The 13,525-nt window shown below is 38.1% G+C and overlaps 1 protein-coding gene across 1 annotated transcript in view; it reads right to left on the bottom strand.

Moving 5' to 3' along the window:
• The window catches only part of MARCO (macrophage receptor with collagenous structure), a 41,943-nt gene extending 28,892 nt beyond the window's left edge, over nt 1–13,051 (bottom strand). The window contains exon 1 of the mRNA XM_054574933.1: nt 12,912–13,051. Coding sequence (XP_054430908.1) covers nt 12,912–13,020 — 109 coding nt within the window. The 5' untranslated portion in view covers nt 13,021–13,051. The remainder of the gene's footprint in view (nt 1–12,911) is intronic.
• Between the last annotated feature and the right edge of the window lie 474 nt (nt 13,052–13,525).

The raw sequence follows: 13,525 nt of genomic DNA, 5'->3' as shown, positions 1-13,525 counted from the left end.
ATGAGGAAAGATCTCAATAAACTCCTACCTTAAGAAACTAGGAAAGAAGAGCAAAGTAAACCCTAAGCAACCAGAAAAAGGAAATAATAATGATCCAGGCAGCAATCGATGAGATTTAAAGTAGAAATACGAAAGAAACAAATTAACAAAACAAAATTCTGGTTCTTTGAATAATATCAATAAAATTGATAAAACTCTAGCAAGACTAATGAAAAGTTTATAAAAAAGATACAAATCACCAATATCAGGGATAAAACAGAGGATATTACCACAGATCCTATAGTCATTAAGAAGAAAATAAGGAAATTACTAACTTTATGTTTACAACTTAGAAGAAACTGGCCAATTTATCAAAAATATAGGCCACCAAAATTCAGTCAATATGAAATAGATAACATGAATATTTATAATTATTAAATGAATTTAATTTATAATTAAAGGTACTTGAAAAAGAAATAACTAGACCCAGATGATTTTATTGGACTATCTTGACACCTTTAATGAAGAATTAGCACCAGTTTTACATAATCTCCTGTATATACGAGAAGAGCAGAGAATTCTTCCTAACTCATTTTATGAGGTCAGAATTCCCCTGACAAGAAAATGAAACAGAGTATTAAAAAAAAATCTCTCATGAAATATGACACAAAAATTCTCAATGAAATATTTGTAAACCATATCAAGCAATGTATAAAAAAAATTTATATATCATGACTAAATGGGATTTCCAGAAATGCCAGGCTGGTTCAATATCCAAAAATAAATCAGTATGACCCAACATATCAACAGAATAAAGAAGAAAAATACACAATCATCTAATTGATACAGAAAAAACACTTAACAAAATCTAATTGGTAATAAAGCTCTCATAATTCATAACTGTAATTCTCATAATAACAAATTTATAATAAAAACTTTCAGAAAATTAGAAATAGAGCAGAACTTCCTCAGCTTAAAAAAAAAGAAGCATTACCCTGACCAGTGTGGCTCATTTGGTTGAGTGTGTCCCACAAAGTGAAAGATCGCCCATTTGATTCCTGGTCAGGTCACATGCCTGGGCTTCAGGTTTGGTCCCTGGATGTGGCATGTGCCAGAGGCAACCAATAGATGTTTCTCTCTCACATTGATGTTTCTCTCCCTCTCTTTCTCCTTTCCTCCCCTTCTCTCCAAAAATAAATAAATAAAAAAAATTTTTTTTAAAGCATCTACAGAGGAATATGGCGGAGGAGTGAGTGGAAGTCACACTGACTGCTGCCCAGGACCAAACTGGAATTGAAACTAAATTGTGGAGGAATCACCTGGAAAATAACAGAACGATAGAGAGAGAGGAGCCTGGAGCCACGGACAGACAGTAGAATCAACTTTCTCACATCCTCATGGGTGAGAAGTGTGGCGGAGGCTCGAGAGGGTGGGCTGGGTGCTCCCAAGCACCAGCACCAGAGGGACATTGAAACGGCCAGTTGGATTCCCCTAAGAAGAACAGGGTCTGAATCATAAGCAGGGACCCCTAGACTACAACATCTGAACCCCAAAAAGCACACAGACGAAAGACAACCGTGAAAAGAGTAGTGGCACTCTGCCAGAGAAAGGCGGCTGGAGATGCAAAGAGAGGTTTAAAGGGCCAACGAAAAAATTTGCAGTGGCAGCCACCTTCCTTGATCTCCAGGGTGAGGTGGGAACAGAGTGGGCTGGAGCCTCAGGAAAGATTATTGAGGAAAGTTTTGTGAAGAGAACTGAGACAGTGGCCAGTGGGGCCCCACTGATGACTCACCTCCCACTCTGCAGCTACCATCTTGCTCAGGCACAAAGAAATCAATAACCCTGCCTTCAGCACACTCTGCCCAGGACTTGAGCATGCAGGCCTGGGTGCTGAGTGCAGTATGGCCGGCAGAGATAGAATAACCTGGGCCAAAGGGGACACAGAGCTGCCTAGAGACATGCTTGAAGAAAGACTGGAGACAGAGGCAGTGGGTAGAGAACTGACAGAGTAGCCAGGAATGCCTGGAGCTGACTCCTTCCCCATTCCGCAGTCTCCATTTTGCGCAGGCAGGCCATGCCCCAAAGAGGCAGCAGTGGGAAAGGAAATAATAACCCTGCCCTCAGGACAGTCCAGCCCCAACAGGAGTTGCTTGTGGGCCTTGGTGCTGAGTACAGAGCTGTCTGCAGAGATAATAGACCCCTGACTAAAGGGGACACAGAGTTGCCTAGAGACTCTTGAGGAGAGACTGGAGTCAGAGGCGTTGGAGAGAGAACTAAGGGAATAGCGGGTGGCGAGGGAATCCCGGTACTGACTCTTTCCCCATTCCACAGTCTCCATCTTGCTCAGGTAGATCACTCCCCTGAGTACAGGACACAATAGCCCCACCCTCAGGGGCACTGCCCCACCCCATGGTGCCTAAGCCTGACAGCTGAGGGTAGAGTGACTAGATTAACAATTGCAGGAGAGAGACACAGACAGTAGATTCCTGGAAAGCTCAGACAGACTGCTAAGGTCGGACAGGGTCAAAAACAGACATCATCAGAGGCAGACCCAGAAATAAAATTAAATAAATAAATAAATAAATATATAAATGAATGAATGAATTAAAAAAACCTGCCTACTACCATAAAATCCACAAAGTCAGGAAATTGAGACATCAATTGAAACAGAAGAAAAAAAAGAAAGAAAGAAAGAAGAAAAAAGAAGACTCCCACATATAATGGGAAGGAAAAGAAACACATCCCAAACAAGGGGAAAGGAAGAAGCCCGACAGAGAGAACTAAATGAAATAGAGGCAAGTAAACTATCAGATATTGAATTCAAAACAATGGTCCTAAGGAAGATCAATGAGCTCAGCGAGCTCAAAGAGAACTATGAGAAACTACCGGGAAACCATCAAGGAACTTACTGTAAACTATATCAGCATAAAAAAGGACATAGAAACTATCAATAAGAGAAAAGAGGATATGAAGAATAAAATTTCTGCATTGAAGAACACAATAGAAGGAATCAAAAGGAGGCTAGTTGAAACAGCGGAACGAATCAGCAAGCTGGAGGATAAGGTAGAAAAAAGCTCCCAGAAAGAGCAAGAAATGGAAAAAAGACTTAAAAAGAATGAAGAGGCATTTAGGGAAATGCAGGAAAACCTGAAATATAATAATATCCATGTAATAGGGACACCAGAAGGAGAAAAGGATGAGGAAAGGATAGAGAACTTGTTTGAAAAAGTAATGATGGAAAACGTCCCTAATTGAAAGAGAGAAAAAGTCACACAAGTCTGGGAAGCACAGAGGGTCCCATTCAAGAGGAACCCAATGAGGCCCACTCCAAGACACATCATCATTAAAATGGCAAGTATCAAAGACAAAGAGAGAATCCTCAAGGCCGCAAGGGAGAAGGAGAAAGTAACATACAAGGGGGCCCCGATACACCTAGGAGCTGACTTCTCAACAGAAACACTACAAGCCAGAAGGGAATGGCAACAAGTATACCAAGTCATGAAAAGCAAGGGCCTACAACCAAAGCTGCTCTACCCAGCAAGGCTCTCAATTAAAATAGAAGGGGAAATACGGAGTTTCCCAGACAAAAGAAGGCTAAAAGAATACATCTCTACCAAACCAGCACTACAAGATATGCTAAAGGAACTGGTTTAAGAAGATGAAGGAAAAGAGTGAGAAAGAGAAAAACACAGGTACAAAGAAAAAAAATGAATAGGTCTCTATCAGTAATAACTCTCAATGTAAATGGACTAAATGCCCCGTCAAAAGACACAGAATAGCTGAATAGATAAGAAAACATGACCCACACATGCACTGCCTACAAGAGACCCACCACAGAGCCAAAGACCTACACAGATTGAAAGTAAAGGGATGGGAAAAAATATTCCAAGCAAATGGGCAAGAGAAGAAAACAGGGGTTGCAATACTTAGACAAAATAGATTTCAAAACAAAGGCCGTAAAAAGAGACCCAGTGGGGCACTTTATAATACTTAAAAGAAGTATCTATCAAGAAAACATAAACATTGTAAACTTATATGACCCCAATATAGGAGCACCCATGCATATAAGGAAAATCTTGGACACTTCAAAAAAGATATACACAGCAACACACTGAAGGTAGCGGATTTCAACACCTCACTTCCAAAGAAAACATCAATAAGGATATTGTGGAGCTGAATGATGCACTGAATCAAATAGACTTAACTGACATATATAGAACCTTACATGCCAAAGAAGCAAAATACACATTCTTTTCAAAGGCTCATGGAAGTTTTTCAAAGATAGACCACATGATAGGACACAAAGCAAAACCTCAGCAAATTCAGGAAAATTGAAATAATACCAAACTTTTTCTCAGACCACAAGGGCTGGAGACTGGAAATCAACCTCAAAGAGCAACTTCAAAAACTTGAAAACTCATGGAGACTGAATAGTAGACTATTAAACAATGAATGAGTCAATAATGAGATGAGAGAAGAAATCAAAAAGTTTCTGGAAACAAATGAAAATGAACAGACAACAGTCCAAAACCTATGGGACACAGCAAAGGCAGTCCTGAGAGGGAAGTTCATAGCAATACAGGCTTACCTAAAAAACATAGAAACATTTCAAATAAAAGACCTAACACTACAACTTCAAGAACTGGAGAAAGAACAACAAATATCCCAGAGCAAGTAGAAGGAAAGAAATAGTCAAGATTAGAGCAGAACTGAATGACATAGAGATGAAAAGAACAATTCAAAGGATCAACCAATCCAGAAGCTGGTTCTTTGAAAAGATAAAGAAAATCAACAAGTCTTTGAGCAGACTCATCAAGAAAAAAAGGGAGAGGACTCAAATAAATAATATCAGAAATGAAAGAGGAGAAATAACAACTGATACCACAGAAATACAAAGGATTGTCAGAAACTACTATGAACTACTATGAATTATATGCCAAGAAATTTGAAAACCTTGATGAAATGGGCAAATCTCTAGAAAAGTATAATCTTCCGACACTGAAGGAGGAAGAAACAGAAAGCTTGAACAGACCGATAACAGCTGGGGAAATTGAAGCAATAATCAAGAAACTCCCAGCACACAGAAGCCCAGGGCCGGACGGTTTCAGAGGAGAACTTTACAAAACATTTAAGGAAGAGGTAACCCCTGTCCTTCTCAGACTCTTCCAAAGGATCCAAGAGGAGGGAAAACTCCCAGACTCTTTTTATGAGGCCAGCATCACCCTAATCCCAAAACCAGATAAAGACCCTATGAAGAAAGAAAACTACAGGCCAATTTCGCTGATGAATATAGATGCTAAAATCCTCAACAAAATATTGGCAAACTGCATTTAGCAATACATTAAAAAGATTATCCATCATGATCAAGTGGGATTCATCCCAGGGATGCAGGGAATGGTTTAAATATATGCAAGTCATAAACATAATACATCACATAAAGAAAAGACAAAAACCACATGATAATCTCTATAGACGCAGAAAAAGCATTCGATAAGGTACAGCACCCATTTATGATCAAAACACTCAGCAAAATGGGAATAAATGGGGCATTCCTCAACGTAATAAAGACCATATATGAAAAACCTACAGCCAACATCATACCCAATGGGCAAAGCTTTCCCACTGAAAGCTTTCCCACTAAGATCGGGAACACAACAAGGATGTCCACTCTGCCACTTCTTTTCAACATGGTATTGGAAGTCCTAGCCACAGCGGTCAGACAAGAAAAAGAAATAAAAGGCATCCAAATAGGAAAGGAAGAAGTAAAACTATCATTGTTTGCAGATGACATGATAGTGTACACAGAAAACCTTGTAGACTCTACCAAAAAACTCCTCAACCTAATAAGTGAATTTGGCAAAACAGCAGGACACAAAGTCAACATTCAGAAATCAAAGGCATTCTTGTACACCAGCAATGAAATAGAAGAAGAAGAAATCAGGAAAAAAAATACCATTCGATATAGCAAGAAGAAAAATAAAGTACCTAGGAATAAATTTAACCAAGGAGTAAAAGACCTGTATGCAGAAAACTATACAACATGGAAGAAAAAAATTAAGGAAGACACAAATAAATGGAAGCATATACCGTGCTCATGGATTGGAAGAATTAATATCATCAAAATGTCCATCCTACCCAAAGCAATTTATAGATTCAATGCAATCCTTATTAAGATATCAATGACATATTTCACAGAAATGGAACAGACATTTCAAAAATTTATATGGAACCATAAATGACCCTGAATAGCCTCAGCAATTTTGAGAAAGAAAAACAAAGTAGGAGGGATCACAATACTGGACATCAAACTATACCACAAAGCCACTATACTCAAAACAATCTGGTACTGGCACAAGAACAGACCCATAGACCAGTGGAACAGAATAGAAAGTCCAGAAATAAGCCCAGGTCTATACGGGCAACTAATATTTGACAAAGGGGGCAGAAGCATAAAATGGAGCAATAATAGCCTCTTCAACAAATGGTGTTGGGAGAGCTGGACAGCTACATGCAAAAAATTGAAATTTGATCACCAGCTGACACCATTCACAAAAATAAACTCAAGATGGATAAAAGACTTAAATATAAGTCACAATGCCATTAAAGTCCCAGAGGAGAACGTAGGCAGGAAACTCTCAGATATCCCAAGCAGCAAAATTTTCACCTATATGCCCCCTAAAGCAAGGGACATAAAGGAAAGAATAAACAAGTGGGACCTCATCAAAATAAGAAGCTTCTGCATGGCTAAAGAAAACATCAGCAAAATGAAAAGGGAAACAAACATATGGGAAAATATATTTGCCAATGATACATCAGATATAAATTTGATCTCCAAAATATATAAAGAACTCACATGACTCTACTCCAAGAAGACAAACAATCCAATTAAAAAATGGACAAAGGACCTGGGCAGACACTTTTCCATGGAAGAGATAGAGAGGGCCCAGAGACATATAAAAGGATGCTCAGCATCACTAGCCATCAAAGAAATGCAAATTAAAACCACCACGTATCACTGGTCAAAATGGCCATCATAAACAGATCAACAAACAACAGGTGCTGGTGAGGCTGTGGAGAAAAGGAAACCCTAGTACACTGTTAGTGGGAATGAAGACTGGTGCAGCCATTGTGGAAAACAGTTTGGAATTTCCTCAAAAAGCTAAAAATGGATGCCTTTAGGTCCAGTGATTCCCCTGCTGGGACTATTCCCTAAAAAACCCAAAACACCAATTCAAAAGAACCTATGCACCCCAATGTTTATAGCAGCACAATTTACAGTAGTCAAGTGTTGGAAGCAACCTAAATGCCCATCAGTAGATGATTGGATCAAAAAAGTATGGTACATTTACACAATGGAATACTACGCAGCCGAAAGAAAGGAAGAGCTACTACTCTTTACTCTTTGCAAGAGCATGGATGGAACTAGAGAGCATTATGCTAAGCAAAATAAGCCAGGGGGCGAAAGACAAATACCATATGATCTAACTTATAAGTGGAACCTAACCAACAAAACAAATAAGAAAGGAAAATATGATCAGCAACATTGAAAGTTAAAAAGAAACCAACAGAGTCAATAGGGAAAGAGGGAACGGTAGATGGGGAAAGGTGAGGGAAGGGTCAAGGAACATATGTCAAGGACCCATGGACAAAGCCAAATGGGGAAGGATTGAGGGAGGGAGGTGGGGGAGGGGGGCAGGGGAAAGTGGTGGTGGGAAGGTGGAGACAAATGTATTTGAACAAAAATAAAAATTTAAAAAAATAAAAAGTGAAAACATAAAATCCCCTTTTCACTTTAAAAAAATAAAAAAATAAAAAGCATCTACAAAATATCTAAAACTAATATGACACTTAATGGTGAGAGAGTATACCTTTCTACTAAGATTGGGAACATGGCAAGGATATCTGTTCTCACTCTCTTTTCAATCACACTTCTACATACTACTGGAAATAAAAATTAAAATTCAATGGCATTTACAATCACTCCAAAGGAAATAAAATATTTAGATATAATTTAACAAAATGTATACAGTATATTTTTGTTGAATTTTATAAGATCTTGATTTTAAAAAGTAAAATCTAAGACCTAAATAGATGTAGAAACATGCCATGTTCATGGATTGCAAGACTGAAAGTGGTAAAGATGTCAGTTCTCAAGTTTATTTATAGGTGTAATACAATTCCTGTGGAATTCCAGCAAGATTTTTTGTAGTTATGGATAAGTTTATACTAAAATTTAATGGAAAGGCAAAACCATATAATAGATAAAATAATCTTCAAAACAAAGACTATAGTGTGAAAACATTATATTAAGGTTTATAATAAATTTACAGTACTCAAGACAGTGTGGTATTGGTGGAGGATAGGCATATAGATCAATGGAACAGATTAAAGAACACTGCCCTGACTTGGGTGGCTCAGATGGTTGGGTGTCTCATCCTGCAAAATATAAGGTCACCAGTTTGATTCTGGGTCAGGGCACATGCTTGGGTTGCATGTCCAGTCCTTGGCATGTGCAATTGATGTTTCTCTCCCTGTCTTTCTCTCTCCCTTCCTCTCTCTCTAAAAATAAATAAAGTCTTTTAAAAAAGAATGAAGAACACAGAAATAGACCTATACAAATATACCAAACTGATTTTTGACAGGGGGCAAAAATAATTTAATGGAAGAAGGAAAGCCTTTTAAGCAAAAGGTATTGGAGAAATTGGACATCCATAAGCAAAACAAACAAATAAATCTTGACCTAGACTTCATATCTTATTTTAAAAAATCAACTCAAAGTAAACCATGGACTTAATTTTAAAATGTGAAACTATAGAACTTTTAGAATTAAACATAGGATCTAGGGCTAGATGAAGAGTTATTTTACTTGACACTAAAAGCACAATCCAAAAAAAAATATGGACAAGTTGGACCTCAATAGAATTAAATAAATTTGCTTTGCAAAAGACTCTTTTTAAGAGAATGAAGAAGACAAATTAATACTGAGAGAGACTATTTACAAACCACATGTCCAGCAAAGGAGTTGTATTTTGAATATATAAAAAACTCTCAAAAATAAACAATAATAAAAAGCAAATCCAATTAAACATTGGCAAAAGACAAAAAAGAGACACTTCCCCCCAAAAAATATACAGATAGCAAATAAGCACATGAAAAGATATTCAACATTATTAGCCATTAGGAAAATGCACACTAAAATTACAATGAGATATCACTATTATACACCTGTTAGAATATCTCAAATAAAAATAGTAATAATACCAACTGCTGGAGAAGATACAAAGAAACTGGGTTAGTTGTACATTGCTGGTGAGGATGTAAAATGGTGAATCCACCCTGGAAAAAAATCAGCTGCTTGTTGGAAAACTAAGCATACACTTACAATCCAGAAATTGCACTTTGGGGCACATATCCCAGAGAAATAAAAGCTTATGCTCACACAAAAACTTTTACTAAATAAGCATAGCAGTAATTACATAGCAGTATTACCTCAAACTGGAAACAACCTAAAAGTCTTTCAGTGGGTGAACTGTTAAACTGTGGTACATTCACGTGATGGAATACTCACTAATAAAAAGAACCAACTATTGATACATACAACACCTTGGATGGATCTCAAGAGAATTATGCTATGTGGAGAAAGAGCCAATCCTTAAAAAGTTATAGACTGTGTAGTTGCATTTATATAACACTCTTTAAATAAGAAAATTATGGAAATGGAAAACTGATTAGTGATTATCCTGGGATAGTGATTGCTGGTAGGGGAGTGGGGGTATGTACGGCTACAAAGGGGTAGCATAAGAGAAATTTTTGTGGTGATTGAACACACATTCTGTATCTTGATTTAGGTGGTAGTTACACTAATATACACACATGATTAAATTGTAGAGAACTATATTCATACACACAAATGAGTGCATATAAAACTAATGAAATCTAAATAAGCTCTGTGGGTTATACAATATCAGTTTCCTGGTTGTGATATTGTACCATAGCTATGCAAAATGTCATTACTGGAGGAAACTGGGTGTGGGTCATGAGACTTCCCTGTACATTTTTGTTTTGCAGCTTTCTGTGAATCTACAATATAATTATTTCTAAATAAAAAAATATTTAAAAAACACTCTAGGTTAAAACCAGATGTTTTAACCAGATGCTGAGAAACAGTGACACAACAAAGTAAAAAGTCAGAACAATGACATGAGCATCCAGTAGTCACATCAGCAAGACTGACCCTGAATAGACTGCAAGGTTAAAGTGTTGAGCAAAGTTTTAAAATTATCTTTAGAGTAGGAAGACAGCTAAGCCCACAGCTGGGAGCCAATGCTTAATGCTAATTAAAACAACAACAAAACCTGTAACTTCTCTATCTATATTTTTGGGGGTCTCCTCTGTCAAGAAGAATGTTTTTTTCAAAGATTAGGAAAAGATAGATGAAGATAAATATAAACCAGAGCCTAGGGTGGAGGGGGCTGGAAAGGATGGTACATACTTGCAATTTATAGGTAAATAAGACCTGGAGACCTAATACACAGTACAATGATTACAGACAACAAAACTGTATTATAAACATCAAACTTGCTAAGAAACTAGATCATAATTGCTCTCGACACTACAAGAACTGGTAATTATGTGATGTTTTAAACATGTTAGCTAATGCTACAATGACAATCGTATTGCAGTATAAATGTATCACATCAATATATTGTTCTCCTTAAACTTATGTGTCAAATATAACTCAACAAAAAAATTAAAAATAAATAAATAAATGAAGTTCTTCAGACTAAAGTTAGTGAAAAGAAACATCAAGAAGAAAGATGTGAAGGCTGAAAGAATGGGGGCTTTAAGCAAGAGGTCACACAGATGACATTCCGCACGTCTGCCAGAGCTTGCTGATGTGGGGGCAGAACTCTTGGGGTCTTGTTGGACCTTCAGGGCTCAAGTCTCTTCAGAAAACTAAAGTAAGATTTGCAGAAATAAATCAATAAATGATGATGCCTGGAGCAATTTAGTGCTGAAACAAGAAGTTTTATTCATCTCAGTAAGGCCTGAGGGGGTCACTATGTTACAAACCTCCACAAGGATGACTGTCCATAATGGCAGTTAACTAGAAAGTTCCATTTGATCCATGATCTTTATACAAGAAGATAGGAAGTTGTAAATGCATTTAGGAAAATAGTCCTTCCATCCAAACTGAAATAATTCTGTGTCTTTGTTAGATATTTAGTCAGTGGTATCCACAACCCAAGTCAGAAATCTGGAGTTTACCCTTGACCCTTGCATCTCCCTCACTTGCCAGGTCCCACCATTACAGTCCCACTGACCTGACTTCTAATATTTCCCCAGACTATCTCCTCTTTCCTTCTTTAACAACCACTGCTTCTCATCATCTCTTGCAGCCTCACTCCTCTCTGTCCTCAGTGTTACTCTTTCCAGTTTGTCCCCATCTGATAGTGAGTAATCTTAAATGCAAATCCATGCCTCTCAGCCCAGCTCCAATCCCTTCAAAGCTCCCTATTGCCCTTGGGATTAAGTCCATAGTCTCAATTCCCACTGAGCTTTCCCTACCCAATTTTTGTCCAAAAACATCAAGCTGTTTGTATTTCTCTGAATGGTCCTCGTGAATATATCTTAAACATATGGTTTCCTAGACCACCTCAGCCACCATATACCTGCTCTCTGATGAACCCCCTTTGCTCATTTAACTGTAGAAGAGTTCTCAGCTCTGGCTTCCAGGACCCCATGCCAGACTCATCTATAATGCCCTGCACAAATATAACTTATAACTGGTGATTAATTGCATAGAAATAGATTATGGGTAGGCTTGCCCTGCCAGCCTCCTGCCACCACCAACAGGACTGGGGGGTCCCTGAGGCCAGAGGCTGTGTTTATTCTTGTCTGTTTTCTCAGTGCTGAGTGCAGTGCCCAATAGGTAGCGGGTGCTGAAAATGTTTGATCAGCTGACTTTGTTTGAATATTACAGTATCTTAAAAGTCATATATCCAGAATGCTGCATTCCCCAAGGTGCTGAAGAACCAACAATTATTAAAGTCATTCCCATGCATGCCTTTTCTGTTACCACAGTATAAGTTCCTAAAGGTAACACACCAGACCCTTCATCTCTGTACTCCCATAAATTCCAATCAGCGATCTGCACAAACAGGCACTGGAAGAGAAGGGCACAGAGGCCAGCAGACAGAGATGCAATAGTTCCTGAACAAACATCCTCCAGAAAGGACTGGAAGTGGGAAAAGCTGATCAACTTGGAAGATGATTCACAGAGGATATTCTAGAACAGGAGGTCAGAGCTCCCCTCTGGAAAGCACTCACGGGTGATTTTAAATGCTACAAATTCTAGAAGATTTAAACAATGCATCACCTGTGTAGCATTGAGCAAAAAATAAATAAAGACAACAGAGTTGACTGAATTTTTAAAATCTGAGTTTAATCTAAAGAAACTAATTATGAAGTGATGGACATAGCCAACAAGAAATAGAGAAAGTTCCTTCTGATCAACATATCAGTTAAAAGAGAAATCACCTTAAAGAATTTCAAAGGAATTTCATTAAATAAATACAAGGCACTTGGCTCCAGTTTTGTGAAACTTTTTAATTCCTCTTGTTTTGCTTTGCCATACCATCACACAACCTATTTGTCAGAATAAGACCCTAATAAAAAGGAGGGACAAACAATAAGCATTAGCGTTAATCTAAGGGAAAACATTTAAATACAAATGAAAGGAATTGTGAAGCTAAAAAAACCCCCTGATATGCTAAAAATACAGCATCTATTATTAGCATTACACAAATTCTAGATTGAAGCATTCAATCTATGGTGCAAACCTAGACTTTCTATCAACATCTCTCATCTTTCGTTGCTAACAGAAAGACTGCATCACTTTGTACTGTCATTAATGGGGAGTAGTACTTTACCACTGAGTTCAAAGGACTCCATTGTAGACAACATGGTTTGGTCCAGTGCAGTTCTTTCTCCCGTGCTAGCTAAGAACTCTTCCTCCCTGAGAATTTCCTTATATTTCATTGCTAAGCTTTATAGACGGTCAAAATCCTGGAGCCAGCAAAAATGCCTCCCACATGAGGAACCACTCGGGAAAAGATTGTTCCCATTTAACTACTGTAGCTAGTTGTCGATTTCACAGCACTTCCTTTTTGCTCTGATTTCTGAATTTGCAAAATGTTTCCTGCCCTTTCTAAAAAATGGGCTATTCATATGTAGAGAGCTCCTGCTTAGTGCAGCTGCTTGGTTTCAACACAAGTCATTGAAACCACTCCTTGCTCCCAGGCTCCTGAGAGCAGAGGAAGTGGGTGACCCTGGAAGGCTGTTTCTTTATCTTCCCTCCCTCTACTTAATCCCAGGCCCAGCTTGCTGTCCCAGGACCTCTCCAGCCCATACTGAAATCTCCTTCCTCTGACCTCCTTCTACTCTTCGGGGTCATCCTTGCTGCTCAAAGTGTGGATGATGGACTGGCTACATTTCCATGACCTGGAAACTTGTTAGAAATGATGTCTCAAGTCCCAACACATAT

This window comes from Pteronotus mesoamericanus, unplaced genomic scaffold (genome assembly GCF_021234165.1).
Source record: "Pteronotus mesoamericanus isolate MK-2021 breed Mesoamerican mustached bat unplaced genomic scaffold, CSHL_Meso_final contig_27, whole genome shotgun sequence".
NCBI classification, from domain to species: Eukaryota; Metazoa; Chordata; class Mammalia; order Chiroptera; family Mormoopidae; genus Pteronotus; species Pteronotus mesoamericanus.
Note: the sequence above shows the minus strand (reverse complement) of the source record. Positions and strands in the feature narration are given on the sequence as shown.